Source organism: Varroa destructor, unplaced genomic scaffold, assembly GCF_002443255.2.
Source record: "Varroa destructor unplaced genomic scaffold, Vdes_3.0 BEIS01000007.1, whole genome shotgun sequence".
In the NCBI taxonomy this organism is placed as follows: Eukaryota; Metazoa; Arthropoda; class Arachnida; order Mesostigmata; family Varroidae; genus Varroa; species Varroa destructor.
This window is the reverse complement of record NW_019211460.1, coordinates 37130259-37143746: the sequence shown is the minus strand read 5'-3', so window position 1 is coordinate 37143746 and position 13488 is coordinate 37130259. Positions and strand designations below refer to the sequence as shown.

At 37.6% G+C, this 13488-nt stretch overlaps 1 protein-coding gene across 5 annotated transcripts; it reads right to left on the bottom strand.

The window, feature by feature from the left end:
* Positions 1-109: 109 nt before the first annotated feature.
* On the bottom strand, positions 110-11378 carry LOC111254312 (thymocyte nuclear protein 1-like). Of its 5 annotated transcripts, XM_022815013.2 has the most exons (6): positions 9677-10223; positions 3905-3989; positions 3299-3399; positions 2922-3089; positions 2176-2376; positions 110-1865 (listed from the first exon to the last, which is right to left on the bottom strand). In XM_022815013.2, exons 1-6 carry the CDS (start codon positions 9740-9742, stop codon positions 1800-1802), a joined length of 687 nt encoding a protein of 228 aa, XP_022670748.1. In that variant the 5' UTR covers positions 9743-10223; the 3' UTR covers positions 110-1799. The 5 variants fall into 5 exon arrangements, with proteins under 5 accessions (XP_022670748.1, XP_022670751.1, XP_022670753.1 ...); XM_022815016.2 differs by lacking the exons at positions 110-1865; positions 2176-2376; positions 2922-3089; ... (1 more) ...; positions 3905-3989; positions 9677-10223 and adding exons at positions 4615-6059; positions 11253-11378; XM_022815018.2 differs by lacking the exons at positions 110-1865; positions 2176-2376; positions 2922-3089; ... (1 more) ...; positions 3905-3989; positions 9677-10223 and adding exons at positions 4615-6059; positions 10819-11076.
* Positions 11379-13488: the final 2110 nt, after the last annotated feature.

Here is a 13488-nt window from a genome sequence, read left to right as displayed (position 1 = left end):
ACTTTAATGGTAACGTGTCTTCAGCACATGCATCATTCAGTATGCAAACTACCTTATGCAAACTCTACAACATACCTGCATATAGGTGTTAATAAGGATTTCGTCAATAGTCATAGGTAATTGTGTAGACCAATTTATTACGCTTTTCCATGGAAAACTCTACATTTTAGACACAAAAATACAAAAGGTTTAGAAAAATCTCATCACATGATTAATATAACAAATATGATTAATTTTCATATTCCTCTTGCCTTCATCCTTCCTTTATTTTATTGTTCCGTCTTAGAGATACTGCGTTCAGTTTAACAGTATTAACACTTTTTTTAGGATCAGGCCGAAGGCATACCTTGTTGTTTTACAATTACTTCTATGTATTACATATTAAGATACAATTGTTCATTTTAATAAACCTAGTTCTAGTGATTCTTGCCGATTATAATTTGTAACTATATAATTTAATGTATTTTGACTAACACTGGCATGGAATCAGTAAATGTTTCAGACCTGTTCAAATCTCATACTAAATTCATAATTACAATTTACGTTTTTTTGGGGTGCCTTCGAATGTGGCCGAGGTCAATAGGTATCGAAGGAGAGGAAACGCGATACAATGCGGAAAAAAGAATGAGAAGCGAGAACTTTTACTAGTATAATGCTGTAGTGTCACCATACAAGTATTTGTTCGGGGTTGACTTCTTCTCCCTGCTTCTATTAGCGGTGGGCAATTTTACAAAACTGATCACTGTATGCTATTTAAACATGCTTTTCACCTGACTATTGAGCAGGGCTTCTGATCAAAGCTGTTTTGCGCATCTCATTGTGCTGTTAGATGACGACGTTTTAGTGAAGATTTTTTGTCGGTATAGGGGTTTCTTCAAGTAAGAGTAAATCTAAATGCGCATGATTATCTGTGTAAAATAATACATATAGATATACGCTGGCAATCGGCTCACCGCCAGCTCATTTACACTAGTAACATGAAAGTTATTTAACGGCGCTTTCTCATTTGTATTTTTTTTATATATGTTTATCTATTTTTATATTTTTTTAGATCATACACCGCTAATAAATTATCGTCAGTTCTTTGCGAAAAATCGATTGATAGTCAGGCCGAAGACTGTTTTTTCCGTACACTGACAGTTAGCATCAAGAATTGGTCTTACATATTCATATTTGAAATTATATCATATTCCAGTATCGGTATAATTACACTCTTACTCGTACTCAAAGTGTTCCAGTGCAATCGAAGTTCATGAAAAATATGTCTAGTGAACTCAAAGAAAAGTCAAAAAGCCTTTAGTAAAAAAAAATGTTCAAGGAGCTATGATACTTTATTCAATAAGGTTACAGCGCTTACATACCATGTAATGAATTATCGTATAATTACACTCTTACTCGTACTCAAAGTGTTTCCAGTGCAATCGAAGTTCATGAAAAATATGCCTAGTGAACTCAAAGAAAAGTCAAAAAGCCTTTAGTAAAAAAAAATGTTCAAGAAGCTATGAAACTTTATTCAATAAGGTTACAGCGCTTACATACCATGTAATGAATTATCGTATGCACCGGTTTGGATAAGCTAGACTAGGAAGAATTACATTGAAAAAGCCAGATCTATAGTGTTGATTTCTAGCGAAGAGTCGAGTCCTAAGAGTGATTTCGAAGTCAAAAAGGCTCGTGAATCACAAGCGTCAGTAATTGAAGCCTCTGTATCCGAGTGGAAGTATATATTTCCGAGATGAAATTCAAGCGGACCGAGGCTGATAGGGACCGATCCAGCTAACCATTGTCGACAGAATCTTTTAGACGGTCTCATATCTCTCATTAATAGCGCTGCGGAGGCAGCACGAGAAGATAATTCCGACAACCTGCTCGAATAAAATAAACAGATATGCTTTAAGTGTCAGGATCAGCATATCAGGGATAATAGAGTATTTTGACAGATTCCATAGTGGTAATGTTGACTTCATTATACGAAGCTGACGCCAAAGTTTTGTGGGCCACCAAAAAATGCGGGTTTATCTAGTTTTATTATTAGTTATATTCTGAGAATGGATTTGTCTTCTTAAGAACGACTGTTTATTATTGTCAAGGGCTATCAGTTATAAGCTAAGTATAATGAAGTTTCTGTAAAGATTATCTGAAGCATAACACGCATGTTTGTAAAGGGATACATACCTCAATGAAGGCTACGACGATCGCTGCTACACCAAAGTTAAGGTATTCTTCGCTCAGCTTGTTTTTGACCTTTTTAATACATCCGTCCTTGCTGAAGGACTGAAGTTTAGGTGTGCACTTGCTAATTTTGGCTTCTTTGCAGCAAGACAAGGGCAAATCGCCTTTGTAATCTTTATAGCTGTGAACTCCACAGCATGCGAGCTATAGCCAAAGCCAGCGGCACAAGACAGGTAGTTAGTGCTTGCCCTATCGTATTTCACGCACAGATTTTCTTAGCAGTGCACTGGACTTACATATGTATATTCATTTACCCGTTTAAGTTGAATATTAGGCGTAACTACATGCTAATCGAATGAAGGAAGACGGGAAGAATCAGAATAGCTTTGGCTTGATACCTTAAGTAGAAGGAAATATTTTATGGAACTAATGAAGCCATCCACGACTTTCGGTTTTGAGTCATTTGAGTGACGTGAGATCATTTAAATGAAACTAAATGTCCGATTACACTAAATCTACGATACTTCGAACTGACACATTTGAATGTTTTATTTTTTTAAAGACATATTAATTATGATGGTTGCTAGTTATGGGTTCTTAAGCCTCAGTTGCGGTTCACGCCCATTTTTTTTTTCTTTAGGTTAGCTTATAGATCAGAGCTAAATAGATGAAATAGAATACTGACGGAATATAGGAACTAGAATATTTTGTTCTAGATGAAATATGTCTATGTTATTAAAAATATTCACCGAAACTTCAATATCGTCCCAAGCCTCTCTGGTCAGCGAACTATTCCTCTTCTCAAATGATTTCACCATTCCTTTTTCGAGGAGGTCTTTTAGTTGGTTACGGTTTGTGAACGTCACACCAGCGACAGCTAGCTCCGCAATCAGAATCAGGATCATACACAGCATAAACTAAAAGGATAAAGCCAAATACTACTGAAATTCATATTCTAACTGGTGAATGATAATGCTGAATATTAGCAAGTAGCACCCTATACGAAATTCAAAAATTTTGAATTACATCGATTCTGAAGTTATCGATCGGTCTTCCAAGGATTACTATATCGACTAAAGATGGCCTTTAAGGTGGTATCCACAAACTGACTTTGGGCGTCACTTACCGATGTGATCAAACATGAGCTCTCCTTCCAAGCACCGCAGAATCCCATAAAGGAGATGATAAAGATGATAGCGCCAAGCACAATGACTGCCACATTGACCACTACAATTATTCGTAAGTGATCATACCAGGCGATCAAACATGTATGATTTCGGGAATGGCATGTAACATGTAACAAAAAAGGGGATATGCCGGCATTAATAGTACTGACAAAATCAAATGCAGACACAAAGCTTTCCGAAAATACTTGTCTGTAAATGGCCAATTGGACAGGACAAAACTGGAAGTAAAGAGGCTGAATCAACAGACACAGGGTGACTACCAGGCAGAATTTTATACTTCTTTAGAACTGACTCCACGCTCCGAAAACTAACTTATTAAAAATTAATTTAGAGAATGCCTGATCATAATGGAATTACGAAATAAACTACTACTAACGGAAGAGCCTATCAATATCCCACTTCTCAACCTAATGGAACAATGCATTATATTTTATGGAATCTAGCATAAGAGCAAACGTATTTTCGTATGTGATGTTGGATTATTGGTATGTACAATACACCATATATATTTATGTGCAGTTGTAGAAAATTGAATGAATCCTTACGTGAGAGTTCTTGAACAATCTCCCTGACGTCAGAGTTGAACTTTACGCCGTTGACTCCCAATACGAAGATACCGATTCCATTCACCTACAAAAAGATCATATAACACAACCACTAACAGTCACTGAGATGGATTCACACTAGAGCAAAATCTTATGCAATGTAATACCCATACTGAGTCGAACACTGGTTCTGCAATAGCCAGTAAACCTCGTGGTCCGAATCAATTTTACTGTATACTTGCACGATAAAGCTTTAGCACGCACGGTTAACATAAGCGGAAATAAATAACTAAGAATAAATCTGATTGTAGCCACCTACCTGCTTTACATTTTTTAGACGTTCATAGAGTTGACACTCAAAGACAGATAGAGATCAATGCTGCTAATCCAATTTAAAAACAAAACCATAGATGCCAAAATATGGACGCCCCATAAACGTTATGACATGATTATGACTCACATGATTAGCAGATTACTGCGTTAACCTCGCAATTCGCGAACTTGGACCGTCCCAGATACGCTAAAGCACATAGGCTAAGTATATTACATAAAATAGCTACTTGATAGAATCATATTGTCGTAAGTTGCCTCGATTATGCATATATCAGAACGAGCATATCGTAGATAGATTCCAATGATTAAGGAACGGATTGTCAAACTATTCTAGGACCCAAAAACAGATTCAACAACGAAACTCAACAAAGCAGAAATTCAGCGACAAGTAGCTTTATTTTTATTGAGAAATTCAACTAAAATGTTCAACAAAAGCCTTTTTACTATATTTGATGATACGCCATCGTACATTTAGGAAATGATCAGTTTTTCAGATTTCATGCATGCCTAAGTACTACGTAATACTATAGTTCGATCACACGCTTTCACCAAGAAGAGAAAATATGAGTACACCGTGTATTAAGGGAACTAGGTACCTAGACAGGAAAAATGTGACCGGTGTTAATGGCACATTACTTGGGTAGCACCCTTTTTCTTAACTATTCAAGAAACAACAAACGCAATCATTGGTGTATTTAAGCGAGTTATACTGTTTCGTCTCCACTCCTGGTACCATACGGCAACACAAAAGACTAAAATTTGAATTCTTATAAAAATCGTTCAGGTCACCTTTAGACAACCTATTCGTTAAATAATCGTTGTAAAAGGCGTATTTGTTCTGTGCAACCATTTTCGTGTATCCATTGTTACTAAGGAGCATTAAAGCTAATACATGCTCGTGACAATCATCATTGCTTGGCTATCGTCGCTATTTATTTTAGCAACTTCAGCATATTGTAGCACATGTTATAAATATTACGACTTCAATATAATTTTTTTTCCAAAACGGTGTGTCGCGTGATATGGACTGTATGACAACTAGGTTAGTACTTCTTGTACTTCGCTATGCCTGAAATACTACATTTTGGCTTGATACAAAACCAACGGATATTTAATTCGATGCATTCGCGAATGCCGTTTGAACGCGCAACTGCTTAATCAACAAAGGGTTCTTGGTCTTCTAATTTGCAAATGAATTCCCATTCCTTATCGCTAATTGGTAAAACACTGAGTCTGGCTTTGGTGAATAAGAAGAGATCTTTTAGCGGGCCATTATTTTTTTTGTGCTCGAGATGCCAGCGCTTAAGCTCCTTTAAGGTAATACACCTTTTAAAATGACGCACTAGCTTTATATCAACCATAAACCAACGGGGATTATCTTTTGACGCGCTTTTGTCGAAGTAGTGGTTGCCCTTCTCAAACTGCGTGTGGTCAGGGTAACTTTCCTTAGTGATTTCAACCAATCCCACTATCCCAGGCTCCTTGACGTTGCTATGATAGAAGAAGACCTGCTGTCCTAATTTCATGAAGTCCCGCATGAAATTTCTTGCTTGGTAATTCCTTACGCCCTCCCAGTGCGTTGTCTGGTTTTTCGAGTTAGCGAGGTCATCAATTGAAAATTTGAAGTCATGTCCATTTTCGATTCGCGACTCGCCCTCAGATTTCACTAGCCAGTGAGTGAAATGCGAATATTCTTTAGAAGGATCCTTGGACTTTTTGGACGTCACTTTGAGGGTTTTTGTTGGTATTGCAGTCTCATATTGCATAGATGAAGCATCGGCAATGCGCTTCCGGCCTCGAGGCATGATGACAACACGGTTGTCTACAATTAAGAGGCAAGCGATAAAACAATTTATTCCTACTCAAATGTTCTTTCGATGCCTATGAAGTGAATATAAAGTCATAGTGCTGTGAAACCTTATTTCGTTGTTAAATTCATCTATTTCTAATACATTTGCAGAAGCTTCGTTTAAACTACACATACGAAAGCCTTCGGTAAAGTCAGCTTTTTTACGGCAGATTCAAACAAACCTAGTGCCAACTTTGCAGAGTTTGCCTCAGCCATCTGATTTTCCGTACTGATGGAAAAGACATTAGAAAGCAAATAAACACTATTGTCTAATAAATAAAAATATTTTAAATGATTTAATGACATAAAACAATAACATGATTTGAAACTCTCAGTATAATGAGTCAAGCCTACACGTGTTATCACATAATACGTAAACAATTTTAGCAAATACCACGTACCAGAAGACAAATATTTAATTTGTATTTCTTCAGCAATATCTAAGATATAAACTCATTCTCATTACCGAGCAACTCACATAAGTTTACCTCCATTGCTATTACTAAAAGTGTTTATGCATCTGAGGTTTGCATGTGGACGTCAACTGTGGAGGATGTCAACTTTACATATAGCTACCCGCCTTCGAGATTACTTCAGGTTTAGACAACCAACATTCCTATTAAGTGGGCAAGATTTTTAGCTAAAACTAAATGATAGTATCTAAAAACAACTAAATCCATTTACCAAATTCATTTCAGACGAACTTTACATGAATATCATATATATATATATATATAAAGAACAACTTAAATTCCATGTATACTCATAGTGTATATTTTGGAAAAAATGGTTTACCATATCAGTAAGCCACGACAAGCCATGCGACAGATGATTCAGTCGCAGCGTTCCGAAATAGCGCAATCACTCTATGAATTTCGTTGACCGTTTCTACTGTCAAATATCTAAACGTGGCAAAGTAAAGCTGCACGAATGAAAGAATAAAGCCGAATGAGCCCGTAGAGCCAGAGTGAGCTTGTGACTATCATCAACAAAGCGACTGGCAGTACTTTCGCCGAAATGCAAAAACTTCTTATACTATGTATTTGCGTTCATATTATGTAATATCACATACATACGTGTGTACATTGTTTACTGGCATGGCTAACATTGGCGAGAGAAAGAGCGAAACAGGGTTGCAAGTTCGTTCTCTTAGCAAGCGTGCATTGCTGGGATCACCTGCATAATCGCTGTAGCTCAGGCACTAAACCTATTTAGGCGTTGTTTAGGCGCCCAGCGACTAACGACCCTGTACATTGCTAGAATGGCTACATGGGGCGTCCACAGGCGGTCGAATTTAGCAGTCATTATTGTTGGCAGACCTAGAGAATTCAAAATGGCATCTCCTAATGTTCTGCTCGTGTTCCAATATTCTTGCGTTTCGTAGCGTAATCTACCATTTTCGAAAAGCCGACAATAATTTTGTTGTCGAAATTGGTATTCGTTTCACGTTTTAGACAGTTTTTAAACCCAAAGTCTTTTATCTAACAAAGCTGTTGTAATCACTGTCCCTAAATTAAAAATAGAAAAACTCAGCTCACATCTATCTGCTGTTCTGTCGCCAATGATTAAATTTCTAGATGGACTTGCAAAAGATGCTGACTAGGCCATACGAATCTCAACAAAGATTACTAATTTTTTGTATCTTTCGAAGCTTCGTCACGACGATGACGACACGTGGGTGTTGACTCTAACGCGTCTACAGACAAATAACGTATTCCCACAGTGACCGTTTCGAACCCCAAAAACGCGAGAAATATAACGGTATCTACAAATGTCGCTACAACTTACGTTTCACCTACCCGTATCCAAAATATCTAATGGAATCTATATTATTCGAATCTTATTACATGTCTTAAAAACGACACATTCCTTATTTTCAAAATGAAGTCATTTGCGAAAGGCTTTTAGTGCCGAAGACGGTACTAGCGTATCATAAGCTAAGCATTCGACTTTGAATACTACTGTTACAAACTTTAGAAATAAAAAGATCAGTTTCGTCATATATGCGAACTGTAATCACGAATGTCTTCCAAATTGCAGTCAGTCTGCTTGCCTGCCTACCTACCCGTTAACTATCTGCGCGCTATAACCGTCCCTTTTCATTATGCAAATTTGAAAACGACCACTGTCACTACCATAAGAATGAAGTATGTTTGTAATGTCAAAATTCCGCAATCCCGCGTTTATTGAGAGAAAAACATTCCTAGCGACATAAACAACTATCAGCGCCTACTATACTTAAATTATAATAGAAAAAAATGCGGGCTTCAGTCAAGCAGTGTCAATATTAGATCAGTAATCTTTTAGGTGTTTTGCTTTGCAAGTTACCCATGAAAGGTCCACCCCCCTGAGATTATGCAAGACAACATATTCTGCTCTTAAAACAGATGTTAGCTATACTGCAGCCGTTACTAGCAATAAGTTATTTTAATTATTGTCCATCTTCCGATTTCGATGTCATGGTTCGGAAAGCATTCGAAATAGCTATATTCACACATCTAGCATTATTTTCTGCAATTGTCTAAACCAGTAGTGTCCCCTTAACTCCATATCGAGCGTGTGTTGCTTGTGCAAGTAACTCGACTTAATCTACATTTAAGGGTTGCCAAATGTCAAGCTCAATTTTACAGATTTGGCATGCGCTCAGTATCAATGTTTATGAAATTAATGGCATTCACTAGCATTGTGCCTACTTTTTCATCGATTTATTTATGTAACTTTTACCAATCGGACCAGCCTTTTACGAGCGGTAAATTCGATAATTTATTTAACTTTGTAACATCTGGTGTAACGCTGCTAACTTTTTTGACTCGTTTGAGGAATTTATATTACGTATCTACAAACATGACTCACGATTCGCAGAGGCCAATTTATTTACGCTATAAACTACATAACGTCATATATTGATTTTAATTTAAGCAAAATGTGTAGACATAAATTAATATTTTTTTTACAAATAAACACCCAATTTTAACCGTGTCGGTATGTTGTACGATCATGGTCTAGTAGCACATCAGGACACCGCCAAGACTTTAGTTCTTATCGACATACATCAAATACCGTCACGTCATTATATATTATAATCGTAAAGCTTTTGTGCTATGTGGCTGCCTTATGTCACAGATACTGGTAGCCCGCTTTGTTCACTTTGCTGCTGTAATAATTATGCTAAGGTTTGAGTCCTGCCATCTTCCTCTATGGTAATGACTGCGCTGCCATGCATCGCATGTGTATTAGGTGCAATGCGATACTTCTAAGAACACTCTAAAATTGCGCACTTCAGACAGGTTGCGTCTCTTTTAAATAATATGTATAGAAACTCTTCTCAGTCTACGTAACAACTGATAACGGACTGTCCTAAATAAAACCAGTCTGTTACAAAACAAAGCATTGGGCTTGATATATATATATCTATTTATACGAAAGTGTTAAGTCACTCACCACTTCTCGCATTACGAGTAGTGATATCTCATATGCAACAGGCATTATAGATTGACGTATCAGACGCATGGATTTACAGGTCAGAAGTTGAACATAGGCTAACAACCGTACAAAAACACAAAATTACAGAGAATCTAGATTGAGCTCACCATAAAGACTCCATTGAAGATTATCATTAACAGCTTGGCCAGTTTATCGCTGCAACGTCGCACCATGGTTGCAATTGGTATTATGCAGTGTCTTTCTGTTTGAATTCAACAATACGGAACGTAACTATCCAATCCGGGCTCAGCGCCGAGTTCTCGACACACTAATCATATACGAAAAAGTCCACGAACAATAATAAACCCTCTGGAAGCACTGACGCGACAGCTTTTGAGTGCCCTTACAGCAATAACAGCGGTATCGACACGACAGAACTAACGCATGCGCTTCCTTCTCGGACGGGAGCTATATGCATCCACATGAGACACTCACACACGACGACGATAACACGCCTCTAATCGTCTGTGTTTGGTCCGTCTGTCTTCCTACAAAGCCACTATACACATCGGAGGAGGCTCACACGTTACCTATTGTTGTATAGTCGAATTGCTACAACTCGATCGATGATTATTGCAGTGTTATGATGCTGGTGTAACGCGATTTTATGCTGTGCCGATGCACCTAGATACTGACGTACTCTCCCCCGCAAGCACAGCAACAATCAAAGCAGGCCAGGCAACAGCAGCAGCCAGAGCAGCCGACAACCATAGCAGTAGCGCCAAAATATGAACAACTTTTAGGCGACTAAGAGGCAACAAAACGTCGATAAGGCCTACCGCAACAGGCGCTGCTAAAACCCTTCTCTTAACCCTAGAAAAACTACTACTAAAACTACTACTATTCCTACTCTGCACTGCGCTGCGATTATGACAACTTTTAATGAGCTCAGTCGTATAATACCCTAGCAAAGTTTTCTGCTAATAACGTTAGAGCCGTATGATATATCCGCATTCAAGTCAATAACATAAGTGTAATAATGAGCGTGACCATGTCCGCGTACACGAAACGGTTTTTGTATCGACTGTACAGTTTGGTTTGTGCATCTGCCTGCACCTATCGCATTGCATATATTCGGCACTACATAAAATAGTTGCATGAAATGATATGTATTCAACCTTAGTCAACTAACGCGCCGTTGCATTGAATAGGAAAACACGTTACCACTGTATAACCACAGAGGTTAGGAGTTGTCCTAAAGAGAGTTAAAGGTCGTATTTAGCTACGAGAAATATCAAATGGCAATTACCATTAGCTCTAGTGTTGGCGAAAGCAAAACCAATTTCTTAGGCAACTTATAGGCAAGTTATAGCCACAAATCCAACTTGCGTAGTTAATAATGTAACAGCTTCAGGCAAGGACACATGACAATTATTACGCTGGCGAAAAACTTCTTGTAGTAACAATAGGTCAATTGTACACAGCGCAGGTGCGCATTCTGACTATCTTTACAACTCACACACTGCTCAATGAAACCACTTACGAATTTAGTATTTGGTATAGCAATAATAGATATAAACGCGCCAATGCATAGTTTGTGCGCCTCTACCCTATCGCCACATATTGATTAAAAATCACACATTATAAATGAGCGCATTTTCGATTGGTGATTAGTTTGTCTCAACGCTGGAGGAAACTATCAGTTTAACACAGTCTCTGTCATTACTTGAAAAGAATACTTACATATTGCTGAATTATAAGACGATATGTACCGGTGGAAATTAGTGTCAGTTATAGTTGATCATCTGGTAGGCGCCAAACTGGCGCTGTAGTCAGTCGTAGCTTCAAAATTAGGTAGAAACGCTATTCAAGCGTAGCCCGCCGAAATTTCGGATACACAGCAAAATAACAACCGTGCTAGTTTTACCAAACGTGGTCTTAGTCTATACTAACAAGACCTTTGTTTATTCACAAACAACTAAATAACACACAATAATGATACTATATGTATACTCAACTTAAATAGATACTCGATAACAAAAAAAAAATAGATAAACTGGTTTAAATGGGCAATGCAACGCGTGTTATCATAGAATATTGTATGTACTTTTTTCGTTTGAAAAACACACCCATACTTTATCGATTTAATACCGATAAAAAAATCACATACTTTGCAAAAAACAGCGGCTCCCATTACAATAGTTAGGTTTACCGAAGGAACGTTTCTGATTAGAGTGAAACTGAACACAAAGAAACCGCAATAGCCTTGAGAGGGTGAAACACCAAGTAATTTTAGACGAACATTTATTTGATTGGAACATAAACATTTTTATTTTGATTTTGGAGTTTTCTTACCCTTCTATATCTCCACTGCTTATTTACTTTTATAAACCATGAAACTGTGTTTTATGCCTATTAAAAATCCCTTAAAATTTGATTGTGCGCTACACGAAATTTCGTCTCAAATCATGAAAAGAAATGTATTTTTAACACCTATTCTATTTCACTCTTTGCCGAGGTCAATCAACTGCCGAAAAGCCTAAGGTATTCAAGCTATTTACAGGGAAGACTCTATAGATGAGACGACTGCTCAAAACTAGTTTTTTGAAGTCTGAAACTGAGGGGTACAGCTCGCTTCGGTCAGCCATCTGAGATCGATAATGACTTATTTAAGGCACTTTTGAAAAGAGACGACACTCAAACAATCTGTAAGTTGGATGAAAAAATGAATAGCGCTCATATAACCATTAACAGGCACCTTCCATTTATAGCATCTACTTTTAAATGCGAATCTTGAGTGATCTATATGCAAAGCGAACATGACAAAGAAACATCGCTTCTCAAACGGCCTTGAGCAACTTGAAGCCATAATGACAGCCTTCTACACAAAACCATCATCAGTCGTATCTTTTCATCGACAATAAAGGAGCTAAAAAAATTACTTGTTCCAGGATATAGACCTAACCCCCAGAACTAAGCTAGACCTCTATATGAAGAAAACGATGATTTTTAGTTTGGTTTTGCATCAGAACTCGTTCCGATATGTAAGCACTTTCCCGATCGCCGGCAAGTAACATTAGTAGCTGTATATCTGGTAGTGAAGTAGCTCTCAAAATCCGGCTGGACGAGTTTTCCAGCAATAGACCCATATATTTCTGGCGAGAAGAAATCAATTAATTTGTTAACAGACGGGAGAAGACTGTAGAAAGTAACGACACGTATATAGAAATTTAATGTGATACTAGAACGCAAATTAGATGCTGCGTTTTTCTTATTCCTACATGATTTATGGGCCAAAATTTGCCTAGCGTTACTGGCGAAAACAAAAATTACACTAGAATATTCATCAGACGGTATTCTATTATGTGACCTGATAGGACTGGATTACTCTTTTTCGAGAAAATACCAGTTAAGGATACCTGTGCCATTGACTTAGAAGTGGGACTATACGGACTTCACTGAAGTTGGGTTTTGGATGGTTTAAGTGTTGATACGTCTATGAATTTCATTTTGTTTGAGAGATGTGAAGAAACAGTAACAGTGGGCGCACCATACGCCAAAGTCAACACGGCCCTACTGAAGCCTATATAATAATCGTGAGGCATGATGCTGATAAAAATAATAGATCAGAATAGTAAATCCTAAGGTAATTTTCAGCGTAATGTATGTGTCAGCGATATTGTGAACTATGCGTTCTTCTGGAAGCAACCACATGTGAAATGTCGTTAAGAACAACGATTTGAGTTACAGTGATTGCCGAAATGCAATGTCTTAGTTTATGTGTGCGTACATTTACGTAATTTCGCTAAGCTGAATTGTATTTTGAAGTGTAAAATTAGCCTTGATGGCATACAATTTTACATATTCTCGAAACGAAATACCGTACGTCACCCTGGCTCATGTAATGACGCCACTTAACGTAATGAGTTTTGTAAGGAACGTGCTTTGCTCCCAGTGCATTGTACTTTCAGAATAGGAG